This window comes from Balaenoptera acutorostrata, chromosome 7, assembly GCF_949987535.1.
Source record: "Balaenoptera acutorostrata chromosome 7, mBalAcu1.1, whole genome shotgun sequence".
Taxonomy (NCBI): Eukaryota; Metazoa; Chordata; class Mammalia; order Artiodactyla; family Balaenopteridae; genus Balaenoptera; species Balaenoptera acutorostrata.
This window is the reverse complement of record NC_080070.1, coordinates 109304142-109330122: the sequence shown is the minus strand read 5'-3', so window position 1 is coordinate 109330122 and position 25981 is coordinate 109304142. Positions and strand designations below refer to the sequence as shown.

Below are 25981 nucleotides of genomic sequence, written 5' to 3'. Positions count from 1 at the left end.
TCATTTTCCAGGCTCAATGTCCCTCCACCCCAACTCAAGAAGAAAAAAAACCGCTGTCATACCTCCATGACTTTCTTCTTGCTGTTCTCCATGAGTGAATTTTCCTCACCCTACCGTCTACATCTCCCTACCATCCACATCTCCCTACCATCCACGTCTCCCTATCATCCACGTCTCCCTACCGTCCGCATCTCCCTACCGTCCACGTCTTCCTACTGTCCACGTCTCCCTATCATCCACGTCTCCCTACCGTCCATGTCTCCCTATCATCCACGTCTCCCTACCGTCCGCATCTCCCTACCATCCACGTCTTCCTACTGTCCACGTCTCCCTATCATCCACATCTCCCTACCGTCCACGTCTCCCTACCGTCCACGTCTCCCTACCGTCCACGTCTCCCTCCCGTCCACATCTCCCTATCATCCACGTCCCCCTATCATCCACATCTCTCTGTCATCCACATCTTCACGGTGTTGGTGAAGATGCTCTGCCCCTTTTCCATCCCTCAGGATCCACCTGAAGTTCCTCTCCCCTGAGAAGCCTTCCCGGCAGCTCCCAGGTAGAATGAGGTGCCCCCTCTGCGTTCCCGAAGAGTGGGACAATGGGTAGGGGCACGCTGAAGAGCTACATAAACCTGCATTTACCTGTGTGTCTCCTGCCAGGCTGGGTGGGCAGGGGACAGGCTCACAGAGGCCCCTGCCCCATCCATGCCCAGGGCACTAATGGTGCCCCAGCCCACCCTCCTAAGGACTATAGAGTCCAAGAGCCAGGCACGCCTGGATGCAGAGCATGGGGAGCGGGGGTGGCGGGGGGATGGGGAGCCGTGGTCCCCTACACGTGAACTGTAGGTACCTGGCACCTGGCTGTGCTCGCCAGACTTGCCAGGGGTCCTCCCCAAGAGCTCAAGAGGTAGGGCTTATCACACCAGCTGGGGGTGAAGCCCCCCTTTGCCCAAACCGAAGCTGGTACCCTTCACGCTGAACCACATCGACACGTGAGGTAAGGAAGGGCCAATATTATCTGTGTGTGCAAGGGCAATTGGGAGTATATTTGGGGGGACAGGGGTGAAAAGTAGCTTTGGGGGTACCTATGGGAAGTTTTCAGTGCCAGCTACAGAATCTGTATCTTACCAACTAGGCAAAACAAAGCATTACACTCGTGGAGCTCCAGTGACACAGAAGATGCCTGGCACTCTGCTTCCTCAGCCCCCATTGTAAATCTTCTGCCTGCAGAGGAAAGGAGACCACTGTTGCCGTCACAGAAAAGCAGAGGAGCTGCGTGTAATCCGGGCGGTCCCTCTGTGTGGCCCCAGGAGACACGACCTCAATGGGGCTGCACACAGCGTCTTTGCTGCTAATTTCATGACGCTTCACAACACATCACCTCTGGTTGCAGCTCCAAGAACTCAGCTCCAAGAGTTACATCAACCCCTAAAGGGCAGGCGTGGGAGCTCCCCAGCAAGGCGGCCTGTGCTGGCACCTTGGATTCCACGTCCTGCATATTACGTAACCTCCGTGCGCCTCAGTTTCCGTGTCTATAAAATGGGGATAATGCAGAGGCTGGCGCAGTCAGCCCTGCATAAATGTGAGCTGTCACCACCATCCTCAGCCACAGGGTGCGTTCGCAGAGCAGAGGATGATGAAACTGCGTGGGGCCTTCCGTCACCTGCTGTTTCCAATTCTGCCTCCGTGTTACGAGCTGCTTACTCACCACCAGCTGGAAAATTGGGCAATCGCTGCTCCGAAAAACAATGCAAAGGTCAAGGGCAAAATCAGATTTTCAAAGGGAGAGAACGCTGCAATCCAGAGGACCCTCCAAGGGAAGTTGTTTTTAACCTGGGGGAAAAAAACAAAAAGATGTTCTGCCGTGTTCCCCGATCGATGGACACAGCGAATGATGCAAATCTTGCAAAGGCCTGGCCTGCTGCCCGGCTCCTGAGCGATGAAGGACACCGCTCCGCAAACTGAGGGCAAGTCTACTCCCCCTGCTAATCAAAGTGGAAAAGCAAACCTCGCTTTTGTCACGTCAACACAACCCAGATCCTAAACACAGGAGCTCAAACAGTGTGCCCGGGGCGGGACCGGTGCCCGAGGGCCCCGTGGAAAGACCAGGGTTTAATCTCTACTTTGGCAGGTCACCCACCCTGCATTCCCATTTGGGGTGCCACTGGGGTTGGGATACAAGTGCCAGACACGTGGATGGTGCTCAAGGATAATCACTCCCTTGCCCTCCTCCTGCACCAGGGGCCTCAGTCGTGGTCTAGACCGGCCTCACATCACCTGGGCCTGGATAGAAATGCATATTCCCAGGTCCCACCCAGACCCTTGACCCAGAAGCTCGGCGATGGGGGCTGGCCCTCTGTTTTCACAAGCTCTCCAGAGGACCCTGATGCTCGTTCAAGTTTGAGGGCATTTAGAAGACTCAGGCCATCCCACTCCCACTCAAAACCACACCATAAGAAGCTGGCAGCGGAGAGTTCACATCAGGGTAACGGATAGAACAGTCGTTGCCTTACTTGGGTGGGGTGGGCAGCATGAGGCGATGGAAAAATCTTGGAAGGACACAAGAGACCTGAGCCCTCCCGTCTCGATTCTGCTGCTCACCCCAGATGAACTGTGTGAGTCATTTCCAGCCAGAATTCACTGCCCCATGTAGCAGCGAAGAGTCTGCCCATGGGCTACGGGAAATCCCTAGCCTCTCTGCTACGTTAGGCATAATGTTGTATGGTTAAGCGTTGATGATCATTTTTTGGTGATGAGTTCTGTGGTTTCGTAGATGGTTAAAAGTGTCCATGACTTCAATGAGGAGAAAAGACTGCTGCACCAGACTGGCCCCGTGATGTCCCCCAGGAAGTCCACCCTCTCCAGCTCTCTGCACAAAGACCTTAATATGTCTATGGACACATCAGTCAACCTCAAACGTCCGGGATCCCCCTCACCAAGCCCCATCGAACCCACACAGGGGCAGCAGGGTGTCTCCCACCCACAGAATTTCAGCAACAATGTAGTACTTTATTCATGCCTTCCAGGCATGAGGTTACACAACTCTGCTAATTCTCTGACCTGGGCAAAGGGCAGGGACTCTGGGCCGACAAGTGGGGGATTGCCTCCTGCATTACAATTTCTAGTCCATCACATAGGGCGCTGTCACCTACATCACGTGTGCACATCATGGGGGCATCTCACCCACATTACAGCGTGAACATCTGTGAGTGCCATCACCAGGCAGAGTGAATAAGTGTTCTTTTGCTCCACAAACTTTTCATCGGTTGGTATTGTCAGTATCTGGATTTGGGTCATTCTAATAGTTGTGTGCTTGTATCTGTGCTGTAATTTGCATTTCCCAGATGAAATATGAAGTGGAGAAGTTTTTCATGTGCTTAGCTGCCATCTGTTTATCTTCTTTAGGGATGTGTCTCGGAAGTCCTTTGACCATTTATTAATCAAGTTGTTTGTTTTCCTATTTGGGGGTTTTAACTGTTCTTTTAGCATTTTAGCCAACAGCTCTTTATTAGATTTGTCTTTTGCAAATATTTTCTCCTGGTCTGTGGGTTTTCTTCTCATTCTCTTAACATGTTCTTTCACAGATCAGAAATTTTTCATTTTATGGAAATCCAGCTTATAAATTTTTGTTTCATTGTGTCATGTGTTTGCTGTTGTATCTATAAAAGTCATCACCATACCCAAGATCATCTAGGTTTTCTCCTAGGTAATCTTCTAAGAATTTATAGTTTTGCATTTTACATTTAGTTCTGTGATCCATTTTGAGTTAATTTTTGTGAAGAGTGTAAGGTCTGTGTCTAGATTTTTTTTCTTTTTTTTCTTTTTTTTGCTTGTAGATGTGTAGTTGTTCCAGCACCATTTGTTGAAAAGACTATCTTACTGCACTGTATTACCATTGTTCCTTTGTACAAGACCAGTTGATGATATTAATGGGATTCTATTTTGGGACTCCCTAAACTGCTCCACTGCTCTATTTGTCTATTAATTCATCAATATCACACTCTATGCTATAGAATTATACATTTATATATTATCTATTTACTATAGATTTATAATAAATCTTGAAGTCATGTAATATCAGTCTTCCAACTTTGTTCTTCATCAATATCATGTTGGCTATTCTGGGTCTTTTGCCTCTCCATATAAAATTTAGAATCAGTTTGTCAATATCTACAAAATAACTTAGTGATTTTGATTGGGATTGTCTTGAATCCATATTTAAGTTGGGAAGAACTGAACTCTTGACAATATTGAGTCTTCCTAACCATGATTGAATTCCATTAAATTTATTAAATTATTTATTAAATTCTTCTTTGATCTCATTCATCAGAGTATTGTTTTCCCCATATTGATTGTGTACATATTTTCTTACATTTATACACAAGTATTTCATTTTGGGGGGTGCTAATGTAAATGGTGTTGTGCTTTTAATTTCAAATTCCACTTATTTATTGCTGTATTCAAAAGGGATTGACTTTGGAGATTGGTTCAAGATGGTGGAGTAAAAGAAGGTGCGCTCACTTCCTCTTGCGAGAGCACTGGAATCACAACTAACTGCTGAACAGTCATCAACAGGAAGACACTGGAACTCACCAAGAAAGATACCCCATATCCAAAGACAAAGGAGAAGCTGCAATGAGATGGCAGGAGGGGCACAATCACAATAAAATCAAATCCCACAACCACTGGGTGGGTGACTCACAAACTGGAGAACGCTTACACCAGAGAAGTCCACCCACTGCAGTGAAGGTTCTGAGCCACACGTCAGGCTTCCAAACCTGGGGGTCCGGCAACGGGAGGAGGAATTCCTAGAGAATCAGACTTTGAAGGCTAGTGGGATTTGACTGCAGGACTTCGACAGGACTGGGGGAAACAGAGACTCCACTCTTGGAGGGCACACACAAAGCAGTGTGCACTTCAGGACCCAGGGGAGGGAGCAGTGACCCCATAGGAGACTGAACCAGACCTACATGCTAGTGTTGGAGGGTCTCCTGCAGAGGCAGTGGGTGGTTGTGGCTCACTGCGGGGACAAGGACTCTGGCAGCAGAAGTTCTGGGGTGCTCCTTGGCGTGAGCCCTCCCAGAGTCTGCCATTAGCCCCACCAAAGAGTTAGGTAGACTCCAGTGCTGGGTCACCTCAGGCCAAACAACCAACAGGGAGGGAACCCAGACCCACCCATCAGCAGACAAGCAGATTAAAGTTTTACTGAGCTCTGCCCACCAGAGCAACACCCAGTTTTACCCACCACCAGTCCCTTACATCAGGAAGCTTGCACAAGCCTCTTAGATAGCCTCATTCAACAGAGAGTAGACAGCAGAAGCAAGAAGAACAACAATTCTGTAGCCTGTGGAATGAAAACCACATTCACAGAAAGATAGACAAAATGAAAAGGCAGAGGACTATGTACCAGATGAAGGAACAAGATAAAACCCCAGAAAAACAACTAAATGAAGTGGAGATAGGCAACCTTCCAGAAAGAGAATTCAGAATAATGATAGTGAAGATGACTCAGGACCTAAGAAAAAGACTGGAGGCAAAGACCGAGAAGATGCAAGAAATGTTTAACAAAGACCTAGAAGAATTAAAAAACAAACACCTAGAAGAATTAAATAACAAACAGAGATGAACAATACAATAACTGAAATGAAAAATACACTAGAAGGAATCAATAGCAGAATAACTGAGGCAGAAGAATGGATAAGTGACCTGTAAGACAGAATGATGGAATTCACTGCTGCAGAACAAAATAAAGAAAAAAGAATGAAAAGAAGTGAAGACAGCCAAAGGCATCTCTGGGACAATATTAAAAACAACAACGTTCACATTATAGGGGTCCCAGAAGGAGAAAAGAGGGAGAAAGGACCCGATAAAATATTTGAAGAGATTGTAGTCAAAAATTTCCCTAACATAGGAAAGGAAATAGCCACCCAAGTTCAGGAAGTGTAGAGAGTCCCAGGCAGGATAAACCCAAGGAGAAACATGCTGAGACACAGAGTAATCAAATTCACAAAAATTAAAGGCAAAGAAAAATTATTAAAACCACAAGGGAAAAACAACAAATAACATAAAAGGGAACTCCCATAAGGTTAACAGGTGATTCCTCAGCTGAAACTCTACAAGCCAGAAGGGAGTGGCACGATATATTTAAAGTGATGAAAGGGAAGAATCTACAGCCAAGATGACTCTACCTGGCAAGGATCTCATTCAGATTCGATGGAGAAATCAAAAGCTTTACAGACAAGCAAAAGCTAAGAAAATTCAGCACCACCAAACGAGCTGTATAACAAATGCTAAAGGAACTTCTCTAAGTGGGAAACACAAGAGAAGAAAAGGACTTACAAAAGCAAACCCAGAACAATTAAGAAAATGGTATTAGAAATATAAATATCGATAATTACCTTAAATGTGAATGGATTAAATTCTCCAAACAAAAGACACAGGCTCATTGAATGGATACAGAAACAAGATCCATATATATGCTGTCTACAAGAGTCCCACTTCAGACCTAGGGACACATACAGACTGAAAGTGAGGGAATGGAAAAAGATGTTCCATGCAAAAGGAAATCAAAAGAAAGCTGGAGTAGCAATACTCATACCAGATAAAATAGACTTTAAAATAAAGAATATTACAAGAGACAAGGAAGGACACTACATAATGATCAAGGGATCAATCCAAGAAGAAGATATAACAATTATAAATATATATGCACCCAACATAGGAACACCTCAATACATAAGGCAAAACTAACAGCTATAAAAGAGGAAATTGACAGTAACACAATAATAGTGGAGGACTTTAACACCTCACTTACACCAATGGACAGATCATCCAGACAGAAAATTAATAAGGAAACAAAAGCTTTAAATGACACAATAGACCAGATAGATTTAATTGATATTTATAGAACATTCCATCCAGAAACAGCAGATTACACTTTCTTCTCAAGTGCACATGGAACATTCTCCAGGATAGATCACATCTTGGGTCACAAATCAAGCCTCGGTAAATTTAAGAAAAATGAAATCATATCAAGCATCTTTTCTGACCACAACGCTATGAGATTAGAAATCAATTACAAGGAAAAAAACATAAAAAACACAAACACATGGAGACTAAACAATATGTTACTAAATAACCAAGAGATTACTGAAGAAATCAAAGAGGAAGTCAAAAAATACCTAGAGACAAATGACAATGAAAACACGATGATCCAAAACCTATGGAATGCAGCAAAAGCAGTTCTAAGAGGGAAGTTTATAGCAATATAATCCTACCTCAAGAAACAAGAAAAATCTCAGATAATCTAACCTTACACCTAAAGGAACTAGAGAAAGAAGAACAAACAAAACCCAAAGTTAGTAGAGGAAAGAAATCATAAAGATCAGAGCAGAAATAAATGAAATAGAAACAAAGAAAACAACAGCAGGAATCAATAAAACTAAAAGCTGGTTCTTTGAGAAGATAAGCAAATTTATAAAGCTTTAGCCAGACTCATCAAAAAAAAGAGGGAGAGGAGTCAAATCAATAAAATTAGAAATGAAAAAAGGAGACGTTACAACAGACACCACAGAAATACAAAGCATCATAAGGGACTACTACAAGCAACCCTATGCCAATAAAATGGACAACCTGGAAGAAATGGACAAATTCTTAGAAAGGTATAACCTTCCAAGACTGAACCAGGAAGAAATAGAAAATATGAACAGACCAATCACAAGTAATGAAATTGAAACTGTGATTAAAAATCTTCCAACAAACAGAAGTCCAGGACCAGATGGTTTCACAGATGAATTCTATCAAACATTTAGAGAAGAGCTAACACCCATCCTTCTCAAACTCTTCCAAAAAATTGCAGAGGAAGGAACACTCCCAAACTCATTCTACGAGGCCACCATCACCCTGATACCAAAACTGGACAAAGATACTACAAAAAAAGAAAATTACAAACCAATTTCACTGATGAATATAGGTGCAAAAATCCTCAACAAAATACTAGCAAACAGAATCCAACAACACATTAAAAGGATGATACACCATGATCAAGTGGGATTTATCACAGGGATGCAAGGATTCTTCAATATACACAAATCAATCAATGTAATACACCAAATTAACAAATTGAAGGATAAAAACCATATGATCATCTCAATAGATGCAGAAAAATCTTTTGACAAAATTCAACACCTATTTTACAAAAAAAAAAAAAAAACTCTCCAGAAAGTGGGCATAGAGGGAACCTACCTCAACGTAATAAAGGCCATATATGACAAACGCACAGCAAACATCATTCTCAATGGTGAAAAACTGAAACCATTTCCTCTAAGATCAGGAGCAAGACAAGGATGTCCACTCTTGCCACTATTATTCAACATAGTTTTGGAAGTCCTAGCCATAGCAATCAGAGAAGAAAAAGAAATAAAAGGAATCCAAATTGGAAAAGAAGTAGTAAAACTGTCACTGTTTGCAGATGATATGATACTATACATAGAGAATCCTAAAGATGCCACCAGAAAATTACTAGAGCTAATCAATGAATTTGGTAAAGTTGCAGAACACAAAATTAATGCACAGAAATCTCTTGCATGCCTATACACTAACAATGAAAGATCAGAAAGAGAAATTAAGGAAGCAATCCCATTCACCACTGCAACAAAAAGAATAAAATACCTAGGGATAAACCTACCTAAGGAGGTAAAAGACCTGTACTCAGAAAACTATAAGACACTGATGAAATAAATCAAAGATGACAAAAACAAATGGAGAGATATACCATGGTCTTGGATTAGAAGAATCAATACTGTGAAAATGACTACTACCCAAAGCAATCTACAGATTCAATGCAATCCCTATCAAATTACCAATGGCAGTTTTTACAGAACTATAACAAAAAATCTTAAAATTTGTATGGAGACAAAAAAGACCCTGAATAGCCAAAGCAAACTTGAGGGAAAATAACAGAGCTGGAGGAATCAGACTCCCTGACTTCAGACCATACTACACAGCTACAGTCATCAAGAAAATATGGTACTGGCACAAAAACACAAATATAGATCAATGGAACAGGATAGAAAGCCCAGAGATAAACCCATGCACCTATGGTCAAATAATCTATGACAAAGGAGACAAGGATATACAATGGAGAAAAGACAGTCTCTTCAATAAGTGGTGCGGGAAAACTGGACAGCTACATGTAAAAGAATGAAATTAGAACACTCCCTAACACCAGACACAAAAATAAACTCAAAATGGATTAAAGACCTAAATGTAAGACCGGACACTATAAAACTCTTAGAGGAAAACATAGGAAGAACACTCTTTGACATAAATCACAGCAAGATCTTTTTTGACCCTCCTCCTAGAGTAATGGAAATAAAAACAAAAATATACAAATGGGACCAAATAAAACTTAAAAGCTTTTGCACCACAAAGGAAACTATAAACAAGATGAAAAGACAACACTCAGAATGGGAGAAAATATTTGCAAATGAATCAACAAAGGATTAATCTCCAAAATACATAAACAGCTCATGCAGCTCAATATTTAAAAAAACAAAAAACCCAATTAAAAAATGCGCAGAAGCCCTAAATAGACATCTCTCCAAAGAAGACATACAGATGGTCAAGAGGCACATGAAAAGCTGCTCAACATCACTAATTATTAGAGAAATGCAAATCGAAACTACAATGAGGTATCACCTGACACCAGTTAGAATGGGCATCATCAGAAAATCTACAAACAACAAATGCTGGAGAGGGTGTGGAGAAAAGGGAACCCTCTTGCACTGTTGGTGGGGATGTAAATTGATACAGCCACTAAGCAGGAGGTTCCTTAAAAAGCTAAAAATAGAATTACCATATGACCCAGCAATCCCACTACTGGGCATATACCCAGAGAAAACCATAATTCAAAAAGACACATGCACCCCAATGTTCATTGCAGCACTATTTACAATAGCCGGGTCATGGAGGCATCCTAAATGCCCATCAACAGACATACGGTTAAAGAAGATGTGGTCAATATATACAATGGAACATTACTCAGCCATAAAAAGAATGAAATTAGGTCATTTGTAGAGATGTGGATGGACCTAGAGACTGTCATACAGAGTGAAGTAAGTCAGAAAGAGAAAAACAAATATCGTATATTAACTCATATATGTGGAATCTAGAAAAGTGGTACAGATGAACCAATTCTCAAGGCAGAAATAGAGACACAGATGTAGAGAACAAAGGTAGGTACACCAAAGGGGGAAAGTGGGGGGGGGGATGAATTGGGAGATTGGGATTGACTAATATACAACAATATGTATAAAATAGATAACTAATAAGAACATGGTGTATAAAAAATAAATAAAATAAAATTCAAAAAAAGAAAAAAAGGGATTGCCTTTTGTATATTAACCTGTATCTGAAAATTTGCTATAATAACTAATTAGTTCTAGGATTCTTTTTGTTGACTCTTCCAGATTTTTTTTAACATAGACTGCCATGTCATCTGCAAATAAACACAGTTTGAATTCTTCCTTCCCAATCTATGTACTTTTATTTCCTTTTCTTCTCTTATTGCATTACCTAGGACTTCCAGTACAATGTTGAAATGTAATGGTGAAAGAGGTCTCCTTGCCATGTTCCTGATCCTATGGGGAAACCTTTGAGCTTCACACCATTAAGTATGACTTGGTTGTAAGTTTCTTGTAGATATTCTTTACAGCTGAGGAAGTTCCCTTCTATTTTTAGTTTACTGAAAGTTTTTATCATGAATGGGTGTTGGATTTTCTCAAATGTTTTTTCTATATATGTTGTTATTATTGTATGGTATTTCCTTAGCCTATGATGTGTTAGATTACATTAATTTATTTTTTAGTGTTGATCCAGCCTGTATACCTGGGGTAAATCCCATTTGGTCCAGGCGTATGATTCTTTTTATACACTGTTGGATTCGATTTGCTAATATTTTGTTGAGGATTTTTGCTTCTATGTTAGTGAGAGATATTGGTCTGTAGTTTTCTTTTCTTGTATTGCCTTCATCTGGTTTTGGTGTTATGGTAATGCTGGTCTCATAGAATGGGCTAGGAATCCTTTCCTCTGCTTCTATATTCTGGAAGGTTACAGAGAATTAGCATAATTTCTTCCTTCAATGTTCAGTAGGAGTCTATGTGGACCTGGTGCTTTCTGTTTCGGAGAGTATTTTGGCATTTTCTCTTTGCAAATTTGAATAATTTTAAAGCAGTACTTGTACTATGATATTTTGCACTTATTTATTAATGAAGTTTACATGTTTCTTCTCCTCAGTGGTGCTTTACAAAGAGTACCAACTATTGGCCTCTTATTTATAACCTGGGGTCAAAGGCAACCTTGAGCATATCGGTTATGTAGAAACTGTGCTAAGAATTTATGTGTTACATATGGAATTGTAAAGTTGATGGGCCACAGGAGTAGGTGTGAACAAGGCTTAGAAATAAGACATGTATTTCACTCCCAGGTCCTGGATGCAGAAACCGCAGCACACCATGCAGGGCCCCAGGGGAAGCAGCAGAGTGGTCAGGAGGCAGAGAATGGGAGCAAGGGGAGAGCCAAGGCCATGGCCTTTATTGGGGTCTCCTTGGGAAAGGCAGGGCAGGGCAAGGTGAAGAGCTTAGGACTGGCTAGTTGGAATAGTGTTGGTGGCTCTAAGCTATAGAGTTGGCCTCTGGTTGCCTGGTACCTGGCCCTGGGGTGATTAAGGCAGAAGAATTTTGCCTCCTGGGGAGCACAGCCCAGAGAGAAGAGGCCTGACTCTGGATTGGTTTGTCCCCACATACCAAAATCATGCTCCTGGATGAGCCCTTTTCTATCTCCAAGAATTGGCTAGCCAGGGAGGGCCAGTCTCTCCCAGCCAGAAAGGTTTGTAAGGTGCCGAAACATCATACTATACAGAAAAGAAAAATATATACAATACAGAAACAATAAGTAATTCATTGTGCTGGAGTTCAGAAGAGGCACCAGTGTGAGGTGGAAATGGAAACCACTGGTGAAGCATGGCAACTCTAACAGCGTGGGCAGCGGGCGTGCTGACAAAAGATGCTGCCGGTTGCTGAGTATCTACCACATGCCAAGCAGCGTACTGAGGAATTCCTACACCTGATCGGAACACACAGTGGGGTCACTCTCATCGTCCTGGGCCCACACCTTCTAAATGACCAGAGCCAGGCTCTGAAGCAGCCCTTCTTACACCAAGAGCATTATTTGTATCCGTAATGCAGCTTTCAGTGTGGCAGACTAGCATGCATGTGCGTGCCTGCAACTTGGACTTGAATCACACTTGAGTTCAGCCTCTCCAGGTCCTCACCTGCACAGTGAGGGCAATTCGGGCTTCTGGGAGTCAACACAAGGAATGTAGCGGACTCTGGGCAAAGATCAGGAGCTTGGAGGGTGTGGGTCAGTTCCTGCCATGGGCCAGGCCTGGAGTCCCTTCAGGGCCCCTGTGCATGCCCAGGCCCCCGCACTCTCCCCAGAGGGCTGCCTGATGTTATAGTGAAGGGCACTGCTGACGGGTAACACTGTGTGCTAGGCTAATGCGACTCTGGACACACACTGAAGATTTCACAATGTTTTTATTCACGAACACAAACAGAAGAGCCTTATGTTGTGCTCAAAGCAGTGTGCCCAGGTGCCATGACGTCAGGGGGACCCTGGGGGTGGACTGATGCAGCAAGAAAACATTGGGCCAGATCTCAGGATGCTGGACAGTGTCCTGGCAGCTCCCACCTTATTCACTCCAGGACTTTGGGCAAACTCTTCCCCTCTGCAATCTTCAGTTTCCCCATCCGGAAAATGACGGATTGTACCAGGTGACTTTATTTTTTAATTATTATTTACTAATTACATGTTCTTTTCAGAAAAACGTAAAATGGATTTAAGTGATGTTAAAATTTCCCATCATGTTACCTCCTAGATATTACCAATGTTCCCATTTCCATGAATCTCTTTTTGGATGTGTGTGTGTGTGTGTGTGTGTGTGTATGTATGATTTTTAAAATGGGATCACACTATACCGTCTGTTCTACAGCATTTTTTCATTTAATATATTATGAACACAGTGTGTCTACAGTGTGTGTGTACATACACAAGCATACATGTGTGTACATACATGCACGTGTACACACACATGTTGACACACAGATTACTGGCTGCAGAGCATTCCTGTCCTTAGATGTGTGTGCACTTCTGTCAGGGCTCTTAAAGTTAACGCTCCACAGACGTAACAGGAAATGAGTGACTACTTGGTCTGATTGTCTCCTGATGCTTCTATAAGTGGAACTGCCCCTTCAAAGGTCGTGCGTGCTCTCAAGCCTTGCACCCAACGCTGAAAGCTCACCTGCCCTCCGGAAGGGCTGTGGCCACTGAGAGCCCGAGCAGCAGGGTGGCGAGGGCTCCCTTCCGCCACCCGCAGCACCTGAACCTGGAGAGCTTCCCCAGTGTGATGGTCTGTGCTAACAGAAGGGGATGTGTCCCCAGTAGAACCTCTGTCTCTGACAATCTCCTTCAACACTCTTGGGTGCCTCCAGGATTCAGGGATCTCAAAGCATTAGGATGTGACCTCAGATACTGCCTCAATTTAAAGACAAAGGAGAGAACGGGGACAAAGTCCAACCACCCAAAATCACACAGCAACTTAGTGGCAAAGTTCAGATGGATAATACTTTTTAAAAATACCAGAAGAGTAGCAAGGGCAAAGAGTGCTGATTTTGGAGTCAGACAGTCTGGGCTTCTCGTCTTTTTTGTTGTTGTTCATTTTAAAGTATTATTAGTCACACCTGAGAGTGAATGAGTTTATCAGATCTTTCCCGAGAACAGGCTCTTCAGAGGGTGAGGATTTAGTGGTTCTGCTAGGCGCCCATAAATGATCCTGAGCAGCTACGCCCCCCCCCGCCCCCCGCCACCTCGCAGCTTAGTCTTCTCCTCATTGAAATGGGGATAATAAACACGCTGCTCTGGGCTCCTCTGAGGCTGAGATCATGTCTCAGAACCAACGTTCACAGGCTGCAGGTTCAGGTTGGCAGCTGTTGCTCTTCCCCGCTGCGTCCTCCCTTCAGCCCCTCCCCACGCCCCAAGATGCTTAAGGCGAGGTGGGAGGTTAGTGTGTTAAGTGACCAGTATTCTGAAGTGGTGTTATCATTCATTCACTCAGCGTCACCTGGGAGTCATTAGAAATGCCAATTATGGGTCCCCGTGCAGACCTACTTGCGGCTGGGCCCAGCTCGGGGCTCCAACAGGCCCTGGAGTGGTTCCAATCAGCTCAAGTTTGAGAACTGCTGAAAGAAGGCTGGAAAGGAGTTCTCAGAGCAGCAGGGACTTCGGAGTCCGATTGCTGGGTCACCCTCAGCTGTCCTACCTTCCGACTCTGCACTCCAGTCATGGCAGGGCATATCTCTGGTCTCGGATGCCCTGGGGACTAAGGTGGGGCGATGATCTCCACTCCTTTAGGATGTGGTGGCAATGTTGGTAAACCACTTAGCACGCCGTGAGGGCACCCCCCTTGGCTCATTGTTGGGGGCACCTGTGGGCCCTGACTTCCTGAAGGCCCGGACACACAACCCAGTTGCACACAGAGGGACCTGCCAGGTGCAGCCGCTCAGGGCTCTGGGCTCCACCCCTGCGTGGCTCTTGCGCCTGCGGGGTCATCAAGGGGAGAGTGCACACAGGTGGGCTCCTGCACGCCTGCGTGGGCCTGCCGTGTGGGCACCGCGGGTACTTCAGCGCGCAGGGGCTCGCCGTGCACTGCAGCTCGCCAAGGCGTCTGGTCCCCGCTGGGAAGCAGGATGGACCCCGGGGCGCAGGTAGGCCAGGGCAGGATGGGGGCGAGGCGGAGGGATGGGGGCGAGGCGGAGGGATGGGGGCGAGGCGGAGGGATGGGGGCGAGGCGGAGGGATGGGGGCGAGGCGGAGGGATGCGGGCGCGCAGGCAGGGTCGAGGTGGGGCGGTGGAGAGGGAGGCTTCTGGGTGTGCCTGGGGCGCAGGTAAGCCGGGGCACGATGGGGCTGGGGGGTGGGGGGTTGGCGGGGTGCCGGGGACCAGGCAGGAGGGGAGGGGCGCTGCAGGCGGCCGAGGTAGGGGGGCACCCGCTCCTGCCGCCAGAGGCAGCAGCAGGATCCGCCTGAGCTCCCGGGTGGGTCGGCCAGGTCCCGTGCTGGCATCAGGGGGCCTCCTGGTCCTCGGCCGGAGTCGCTGCACGACTCCCCTCGTCCTGAGCCCCAGGCCCACTTTTCTCCCCGACGGGCGACCTGTGCTCGGAGGCCCCGCTTGCCCAGGCTCGGCACCCAGTGCGCCATCCCAGAGACATCAGAGGGGATTCCCTTGTTCTGCTGCCTCCTGCGCCCCTCTTCCCCCAAACCCTCTGTCCTGGGTCTCGGCCTCTCTGGGGAAAGCCTGGAGGCCCAGGGAAGCAGCGGACGGCCGAGGGGAACCCATGCAACGCGTTGCTCCAGCAACGAAGTGGAAAGTGGGGCTGCACGATTAGGTCGCAGGCCCCAGGGGAAGTTCAGAACCTGACCTTCATATCCCTGTATTTTGGCTCCAGCGGCACCAGCTGACTCGGGACCCCTCAACCACTTCCCTCCCAACCAGGGGATTCCTGGGGGCATTTCTGAGTCTCGCTGTGCCTGTCTCTTCACCAGCCACGTAGGGTTTTCTTTTCTCTTTTTCATTTGTAGAGACATAATACGTGCCCATGGTTGCAGAATAAAAAAGCATAAACAGGTACACAGTGACTCCCGCCACCCTCTGTCCAGCCCGCAGCATAAGTAAACATCATGTTTTTAGCCTCTTCTGGAACTTTCTTTAGATTCTTTTTTTCCCTCCGTTTGTACAAAAGGACTCTACCTAAAACAAAGAGATCTTTCCTTATCCGTATATTAAAAAGTAAATTGTATATAAAACGCTGTTAAGGGTCCTTGCACGTTTATCCATTAGGTTGTCAGTTTTTTTCCTAGATATTAGAAAATTAACCCCTTATTTATCTTTTCTAGAGCTTGTTTTATCTTTTTTCATTTAGTATATCATCTTTTTAAAAAAATTATATTTAGTTTAACTTATTCTTTTCTTTTATGGCTTCTGTATTATGAGTTATCATTAAAAAGCCTTATTTCTGATAGATTTACAGAGGAATTCACCACTGTTTCCTTCCAATTCTTATATAGCTTTGCTTTTTTACATTTAAATATCCATTTGGAATTTATCGTAGTGAATGATGTGAATAAGAATCCACCTTTGTTTTAGATTTTTAAAAATTATTCTGCTTTTTCCTAGTAATCTATGAATTTTTAAAAAATATAATATTCAGTCCCTTGTAATTTATTTTATATAAGTTATGAGGTAGGAACATGGTTTTACTGTTGTTTTGGTTTTTTTCCAAATGACTGACCAGTCAGAACAACATGCAAAGAGAAAGAGAAAAAAAACCTCTCTTCCCTACTCCTTTGAAAGCCTATCTTTTCCCATATGATATTCCCATATGTATGTCGAGACCATCTTTTTAAAACAATACTAATTTTTTATCTGTAAGCTTTGTATATATATTTGTAAGACAATACTAAATCATTTTTTCTGTAAGCTTTCAATATGTTACAATATCATTTTATTAAAAAACATCTAACTTCCAAAATTGAATTATTGGCTCTTTATTCACTTTCATAAATGGGTTAGTTAAAAGTAGCTCCTGTTAATAAGAATATCTTCGCTTGAAGTTTCTTTTTTGTAAAAGCCCAGCCTTCCCCCTCACCCCACATCTTTATTCTGAGATCTCAGTCCCTGTTTGAAGTAGGAAGACTTAGTCTCTTTTGACAAGCGCTGATTATCTTCCAAGGGGTTTGGATCATTTCTTTTTCTCCTTGATCTAGCAGGGGCTGAAAAAAAAAAAAGTGAATTATCCTTACTACTTTATTTCTGTTTCTCCTTATTTCTCCTTGGATTTTGCTCTGTGAGTGTTGATGCTATATTGTCTGGTGCAAAGATAATTATAACAGAAAAGCATTTTGGCTTTTATTTTTTATTACACTGTACTTTTGTGGTCTTAATGTATTTTGCCATGAATTCAGCCTTTTCCAATATATATAGTGAAGCCCCTGAATTTTTTCACTTGTTCTTCTCTGATTGTCTTTGCCATCATTCTACTAAGAAACTTTCTGAGCACCTCATCTTCAGCACATCCTGCTGTGTACAGTGTGGAGTTGGATTTTCTTTCTAATCCAATCTGAGAGTCTTTTAATAGGTGAGTTTTTTCTCTTTGCATTTGATGTGGCAGCTGTTTGAACTTTACTTCACCAAACAAGATAAATAGATGGTAAGTAAATGAAAAGATGTTCAATGTCATTAGACATTACAGAAATTCAAATGAAAACTACTATGCAAATGAGATACTACTACTCACCTATTAGAAAACTGAAATTTAAAAAAAATTTTAGGGGCTTCCCTGGTGGCACAGGGGTTGAGAATCCGCCTGCCAATGCAGGGGACACGGGTTCGATCCCTGGTCTGGGAAGATACCACATGCCGCGGAGCAACTAAGCCCGTGTGCCACAACTACTGAGCCTGCACTCTAGAGCCCACATGCCACAACTACTGAAGCCCGTGCACCTAGAGCCAGTGCTCCGCAACAAGAGAAGCCACTGCAATGAGAAGCTCGCGCACCGCAACGAAGAGTAGCCCTCGCTCACCGCAACTAGAGAAAGCCCGCACACAGCAACGAAGACCCAACTCAGCCAAAAATAAATAAATAAAATAAATAAATGTATTTAAAAAAATTTTTTTAACTGACAGTACCAAATGCTGGTGAGGATGTGGAGGAACCAGAACTCTCCCTCGCTGCTGGTGGGATGGAAGGGATGGAAGAATGGCATAGCCACTTTGGAAGACAGTTTGGCAGTTTCTGATACCAATTCATTCTGTGGAGTAAATCTTATCTTTCAAGTTTATTTAGAGTTACGTTAATCCATTCTAAGCATTTTTGCTAAAGGAAACAATGTTCAAAAGGACCCCAAGGGCTACACAGAAGACGCCATGTAAACGACCATGATCAGTTCATCCTCCCAGGAGGAGGGGGCGCTTCCTCCCTGCTTTCTGGCGGAGCTCAAGGCATCTTGGTGCATGAAGCCAGACCTCCACAGACGTGGGCGTCACCAGCTCTGATCCACAGCTCGTCTCTCCTGCTTACCTGCTTCTGGTCACTCACCCCACCCCGCCTCGACGTTCCCCTCAGTTCCTTGACGAAGATCACACCCACCTCATAAGAATACTGTGAGAAATCCCGGAGAACAGATTTTGAACGTTGCAGCATACTCCATGGAATAAATGTTTCCATGGGAAACCCTCCCTAGACTGTATTTTCAGCACCTCTAATGGTTTAATCAAGGGTTTATTTTGGAAGAAGAAAAAAGGTGGCCATGATGGACTCGCTGCTGTCTGTCCTGGGGTTTGGCACTGGGATATTATCAAGCTTTTCAAAAGCATCACACCTCACCCCGCTCTCAGCACCTGCACCTGCACAACACAATTCCACTTGCGTACCAAAAACCGCAGTTTTGTTTTTTCATGTTGAGTTTCAACGTTGAGATGATTTTGTTGACATTTCAAACTTTTTTTTTTCTGAAAAAATATTACCTGAAAGTCATCTGTTTTTCAATCCTATCCTTAAAAACCATCTTTCTGACGGATGCTTAAAATTTTCACCAAAAAAGGACAAAGCTAGTGAAAAGTCAGGCACAGCATGAGTGTGGTCTTGTCCCGTGCCGGGTTTCATCTTGGTGCTGGAAGCTTCCCTCGCTGGGGCAGAAGTGGAGTGTCTGTCTGCCTCACGGTGGTTGTACCTCAGGAACGTGCCCGGTGGGGCTTGGTGCCGGGCCCAAGTCTCCACTTGCTGTGACCTTCTAGGATGCTGACCTCTGTGCTTTGTTTTGGCAGGTTCCTGGGTTGAGCTCCTCTGAGGATGAGAGCCTTTCTCCCGTGACCAGACGGACGTCCCTGACAAGGCTCCTAAAGCACAGCACCCCAGAGGGAGCTGCCCCCAGCTGGCACTCAGAGCTACTGGGCGATGTCTCCTCACGCCAGGAAGGGGGCTCTGCAGACGGGTCCCCACTGCCTGTGCGCGCCCCCTGGGACCTCCCTTCGTCCCCGGGAGGGCTCAGCCCCAAGGTCCCCCTCAGAAAGAGGCGGCTTTCCACCATCCGGGCCTCTGAGGTGCCCAGTGGGCAGCTAGGATCCAACTCGGACCCCTTTGCTTTTGAGGAAGATCCGCCCGTGCCAGCCTCGGTCACCCGGCGGCGACAGCAGCAGCAGCAGGGCAGGTCCCCCCGAGCAAGGAGATCGCCACCAAACTTGGGATTGCCCGGGATCCCGAACGCAGCCAAGAGGAGGCCACGGGACCTGAAGAGGCTGGCTGCTGCGGTAGGACCTGTCCCCGACCCATCCCCTGGAGCTCTGGGTCCCTGCCCAAGGCCCCCTGGGAAGCAGCCTGGTGACAACCGAGAGAGCAAACGCTGCCCGTTCCTCACTGATGGGCCCCTGGCCTGGGCATCATGAGGTCACCAGGACTGGAGGAGATCATCCAGCTCAGGGCCCTGCCTGTACCCCATCCTTCCCCCACTCTGAGGGGTCCCCGTGACCCCACGAAAATGACCTTTGCTTGTGCCATGAAATATGTGCCTCCCACGGTTCCCACGTGCTTCCCAAACTCCTTAGCACCGTCTGCCTTCCCGTGCTGTGGGGGTGAGGCAGCACAGCGTGGGAGTCCCCGGAAGGGCCCTTGCTCTGTCCTCCTCTCAGCCGCGAGCCCCTGCAGCCTCCCTGCTCCCCTGTTCTGGCTGACCTCGGGGTCCTGGTGGGTGGAGGGTCTCCTGGTCCCTTCCTGCTGTGAGCTCTGCTTCCCGGCCCCTCAGCTGGTCCTTCTGGTGACCTCATGTTCTAGGAGCTTCTCGGGAAGGGGCACTGCTGTGGGCGCTGCCGCCTTGCCTTTCACGCCAGATCCTCTGCCCATTTTTAAGTTGGGTTTGCTTTTGGGCTATTGAGTTATATAAATTCTTTATCTATTTTGGATATTAACCCCTTATCAGATGTGATACGATTTGCAAATATTTTCTCCCATTTCATAGGTTGCTTTTCATTTTGTTGATGGTTTCCTTTGCTGAGCAGAAGCTTTTTAGTTTGATATAGTCCCACTTTTGTTTGTTTTTACTTTTGTTGCCTTTGCTTTGGTGTCAAATAAAAAAATCATCACAAAGACCATTGTCAAGGAGCTTACCCCCATGTTTTCTTCTAGGATTTTTATGGTTTTAGGTCTTACATTCAAGTTTTTAAGCCATCTTGAGTTGATTTTTGTGTATGGTGTACGATAGCGTTCCAGTTTCATTGTTTTTGCATGTGGCTGTCCCGTTTTCCCAACACAGTTTATTGAAGAGACTGTCCTTTCCTCATTGTACATTCTTGGCTCTTTTGTCATAAATTGACCATATATACATGGGTTTATTTCTAGGCTCTCTATGCTGTTCCTTTGATCTATGTGTCTATTTTTATGCCAATACCATACTGTTGTTATTACTACGGCTTTGTAATATAGTTTGAAATCGGGAAGCATGATGCCCCCAGCTTTGTTCTTTCTCAAGATTGTTTTGGCTCTGTGGGGTCTTTTGTGGTTCCACATGAATTTTAAGATTGTTCGTAAAAAATGTTTTGTAAAAAATGCCATTAGAATTTTGATAGGGATTGCACTGAATCTGTAGATGGCTTTGGGTGACATGGACACTTTAACAATATCAGTTCTTCCACTCCATGGGCACAGAACGTCTTTTCATTTACTTGTGTCATCTTCATTGCCTAGTGGTCTCTTTTCTCTTTCCTGTCTTACTTTTTCACCCTACTTCTTCAGAGTGTCATTCGGTTCTACCTTCCAAGGTTACCTACTGCAGGACGACTTGCCTTTCCAGGAGCTCCCTCATTCCCGTAAGTTCCTCCCATTGGCCTTTTGCCCCCTCTGCTTGGCTTCACTTGCCTTTCTGGGGCCGCTGCTCATGGAGTGGGTTTTTCTGATGCCACCCTCCACACCCTGCTGAGTCTCAGGACCGTGCCTGGTTGTAGTCAGGAGCAGGTAATTACCAGCAGATCAGAAGCTCCGCGTGCATTTCTGGGTGGGTCCTGTCGATCGGGGGCTGCCCAGGGGCCTTGGCTGCCTCTCTATTGCAGGACAGATGCTTCCTCTCGCTGGTCAGTATCCCCACAAGCTAATGTCCTTCTGCCAGGAGAAGCATGAGTCTGGCTGGAATATTCTGGAGCTGAAGAAGAGAAGGGGCCTGCGGGTCTCACTGTTTTTGGTGGGGGGGAGATTGCCACAAACCCTACCTGCCCCCAGCTGAGCCTGGGTCCCCAGAAGCAGTGCAGCCCCTCCATGCAGGCAGAGACCCTCTTCCTCAATCACTGGGACAGACGCTGAGTCCCCCACAGCACCAGGCTCTCCCGTTCCTCATTTTGCCCCTGGGGCTTGCCTCTATTTTTATACTTTCAGGGTATTTGGAGGACCCTGACCCACAGTGGGGGGGGGGCCTGCCATCGGTGGCCGGCAGACCCCAGCCTTCTTTCCTTTCGCCTCCACGATTGTCCTCTGAGAGCCAGTCCCCACACCAAACACCACGGGATCTGGCTAAGCCACCTGAGCCCTGCCCCCCTCCACTTTCTATGTGCCTCTGCCTTGTTCAGCAGCCTAAGTCATCCTGCTCCCATCTTCCCCACGCTGTCCTGGGAACCCTCTCCCTCCCTCCCCTGCCCTGAGCAGCTCTGGAAGAGCCCCTTGAAAACACAGTAGGAAAATGGCCTGTCTAGACAGCCTCACACAGACACTCATCTGCAGGTGCCAACCACCCCTCACGTTCCCAGCCCATGCCTAGCTGGTCCTTCCTTGTTCCTGTCCCCTCCCCAGTGACCTCTCTTTGCCCTTGTCAGACCCAGATCCTGGGGTCCTAACCCCATCCGCTCACATACCTGCCTGTCCCCACACTGGGATTCGGTCCTCTGGGAGGTTGCTAGCTCCGTCTTGGGGTCATGGTGCCCGGCATGCGGGGGCAGAGCCGTGGAGGCCGGCGAGGCCAGCTCTCACTTGTGGGTCCTGGATGGTGCCTGAAAGTCAACCCCTGTGAGGGTCTGCAGCCCTGGGTGGGCACCTGCTTTTCCTACACAGATTGTCTCTAGCAAAGGTCAGTGCTCCTGCAAGGTAGACCTCAGAGATGCCTTTCTTTTAACAGACAGAGCGACTGAGGCAGTGGGAGATCCACCTGCTTCAGAACATCGAGGAGGCCACCCAGCACGAACTCACCATCGAAGACGACTGAGCGCTCAGCCCCGGGACCAGGACGCAGCTGTGCTCAGGAGCTCCTGCTGCGGCCTGACTTACTCATCTGTCCATCCGACCGTCTGTCTGTCTGTCTGTCTGTCTGTCTGTCTGTCTGTCTGTAAACCCCACACCTTCCTCAGGACTTGCTCTGGGTCCAACCTTGACCTCCATTGTACCTCTGGGTGGGTTGGGAGGAACTGGCTGATGATCTTGTTACTCAGATTCCAAACGTGGCTTTCAGAGGCGCCAACTGAGACGAGGGGATGGAGGAAGCAGGTACAGACAGGTGAGGTGGATGCCCGAGGGCCACCCTGGAGGTACCCGGAGATGAGATGTAACCCACCTACCCTGCCTTCTTCCCCAACACGGCCAGGTGAGCCTGAGATGCTGGGATGACACAATGTAGGGAATAGGACCAAGTTGCACAGGTAAATACCAAGGAGCTAGGCAGCCCACCCAGCTGGAGAGGACGGGGTCCTAGGCTGCCACTCCAGGAAAGGCCAAAGCAGTGGCCCTCAACTGGAGGGCATTCTGAGAATTTGTGGGTGCTGGTTTGTTTAGGGTTTTGGGGGACGGGGTGAGGAATTTAACCCCCTGCAGTAGGGCGGGGCTGTCTCCTGTCCCGTCCTTCTCCAGAACTGAGCTCTCCACCTCACTGCTTAGGATAAGGGTCCCACCAAAGGGCCGGAGGGTATCTGTGACCCTCATACTGTAAGGAAAAAGAAACGGGTGCCCAGGGCACTTCAGTCAGCATAGACCAGCGTCAACCTCCCAGGTCCAGGCATCTCTGAGACACGTCTGTTAGTGGACCCGTTGTGGTTATGAATACAGAGCTAGATTTTATCCTTGTAAATGCTTTCACACCACCCCTCCACTTTGAAAGTGGTGGTTTTTTTCCTTCTAAAAACCAAAAATGCTTACGTTTCCAGTGCCATCGTGTGCCGCCTCCGCAGCCCATCCTCCAGGCCAGCCATCCGTGACGTGGGTCTTCTCAGGGACGCAGATAAAGCCTATTGCTAGAGCAGAGTCCAACTGGGCGCCCTAAACAGAGCCTCAGGCTGGCCTGAAACGACAGGAGGTGGCAGATTCCAAGGGCAGGCAAGGTTGAGGATGGTCCAAGAGAGAGGGAAGGGTCTTACTCTGGAGCTGCTGGGTGGGTGGAGGGCATTCCAGATCAGAAAGGTGCTCCCTGGTAGAGCCTGCATTTGTGTGGAGGTTTTCAATAAGGAAGGAATGATTGGGATTCCTCACGGGGGATTAGATGCAGGCTGGGGGCTGCAATTATTGGGATAGTTGCTTCAAATTTCCTCTGTTGATGTTCTTATATATGTTGGTAAGAACTTATTTACTGTGTAGTGTGTTTAAACATTTAAGTTTTATGAGATGCTCTCTCCTTTACAAGCTGACTATTCAACTTGTTCACTTTTTCCTTTTTTATAACAATTACCAGATCATAAAAAAGTTCATACTTCTGTTTTATATTTGAAAAATTAAGAAGCAGAAAAACTACCTATAATTGCATTAAATGGAGATTAAATACTTCAGTGTAATTCCTTCCCGTCTTTGTTATTAAAAATAAACAATTTTCACGAGAACTGTTCCCGTCTGACCCCCAGCACCCCACTGTGTCCTCGGAGGAGGGCTGGCCTGGGAGAAGCTGGGAATGAACAGGAGGGGACATTCTCAGGTCGAGGCACTCAGGACAACGGGTACTGCCAGCTCAGGTGGGATGGCCAATGAGAATCTGCAAGATTTCCAAATGAATGCTTGTCTTTGGCAAAATGACAAATCTCTAACGGTAGCCCTTGGGAATTACACTAGTGATGTTCATTTAGAGACCAGCCTGGGTGTGACTTATACCACTATTTGGAATGAAAATGATTTCCCTAACTCTTGTTATGTATACAAACCTGTATGTTTTGCAGAAAATGCAGTTTTAAAACATACGAGGAAAGGAAATGCCTTCTTTTTCCTGGTGCAGTTTCTATTTAACTTAAAATGAGAAGATATTTCTAATCTTTATTTAAATAACACATTTTTCCCTAAAAGATCGTATCTATACACAATGTGTGTATTTTACATCTACACAGCGTGCGCATTCCCCCTTGTCACTAAGTGTGGTTCAGAAAACTGCTGTGTGGAGACTGCGTTTGTTGTATGGACACGCCAGCCTTACGTGTTCCAATTTCCCCATTGCCGGATGTTTGGTTTGTGTATTAGTGTATCTTAGCTTCTGTTGTGTTTTAGTTTTCTACTGCTGCATGACAAGTGACCGCAAACGTAGAGGCTCAAAGCAATCCACCTTTTTTGCTTGGCTCTGGTGGCTCAGCTGGGCCTCTGCCTGGGATCTCTCCAGGTGAGATCAAGGTAGGCTCTCACCTGGAGCACCTGGGAGAGAATGGAAGAACCCAGTTCCCTGTGGTCGTGGGACTCAGGGCCCCTTTTCCTTGCTGGTTGTGGGCTGGGTGGTACTCTCTAATCCCAAAGGCCTCCCACATTTACGTGGCCTACTCCGTCTTCAGCTGTCAACCGTACAACGGAACGTGTTCACACCTCAAATCCCTCTGCCTTTCTTTTCTGCCACCAGCCAGAAAAATTTCCTTGCTTTTAAGGGCTTTTATGAGGTCCGGTGTGCCAGGTGACATAACCAATCCCACAAATGTGGTTGGGAGGTGATATCTCATCCCTTCACAGGTTTGGAGATACGGGGGCATGGACTCTTTGGGGGCCAGTTTTAGCATTCTGTCCACCAGTGTGTTCCCAATTTTTCATCATTATAAATAACACTGTGATAATAACCTTAGTACAAAATGCTTTGTGACCATGTCTACCAATTTTGTGAGGTAGAATCCTAGAAGTTATTTTACTGGATTTAAGGATGTAAGTGAGACAACGTCTCATTTTAAGCTGAATAGAAACTACACCAGGAAAAAGAATGTACTTTTTGTGGTCCCTGTTATGTGTTACCAAGTGAGGTACAAATTGCCAAGAGCAGTGCCCAAATGGGAGCTCACTGGGGCTTTCCTAGGGTTAAAAAAATCTTTTAAAACATTTACCAAACTGAAAGGGGATATGAAAATTTTTTTAAATTTACATTTCTTTCACTGATAGTTCTGTTGAACATATGTCCATATGTTTTCTAGTTAGCTGTATTTTTTCTCTGAGAATCCTGTGAATGCCTTTTTTTTTTTCCTTTTGGGATATTGTGCTATTCATAATGATTTTTAAAATCTCTGTCCTAGGAGTTAATTTTATTTGAAATTAAAGACACTGTCAGAGAAAAACTATACATCACAGGTGAAGGTTAATTTTATGTGTCAACTTTGCTGGGCTATGGTGCCCAGTTGTTTGGTCAAACCTCAATCTAGATGTCGCTGTGAAGGTTTTTTTTTTAGATGAAATTAACGTTTAAATCAGCAGACTTTGAGTAAAGCAGATGACCCTCCATGACATGGGTGGGCCTCATCCAATCAGTTGAAGGCCTTAAGAGAAAAGACGGGGGTCCCATGAGGAAGAGGGAATTCTGCCTCCAGATGTCCTTCAGACTCAAGATGCAGTCGCAGCTCTCCCCTGGGTTTCCAGCCTGCTGACCTGCCCTGCAGAATTTGGACTTGCCAGCCCCTAC

At 45.9% G+C, this 25981-nt stretch overlaps 1 protein-coding gene across 1 annotated transcript; it reads left to right on the top strand.

The window, feature by feature from the left end:
- Positions 1–12268: 12268 nt before the first annotated feature.
- On the top strand, positions 12269–23941 carry CCDC201 (coiled-coil domain containing 201). Its single transcript, XM_007187779.2, has 4 exons — positions 12269–12274; positions 12746–12835; positions 18942–19424; positions 22268–23941. The coding sequence occupies exons 1-4, from the start codon at positions 12269–12271 to the stop codon at positions 22352–22354; spliced, it is 666 nt and encodes a 221-aa protein (XP_007187841.1). The 3' UTR covers positions 22355–23941.
- The last annotated feature ends 2040 nt before the right edge of the window (positions 23942–25981 follow it).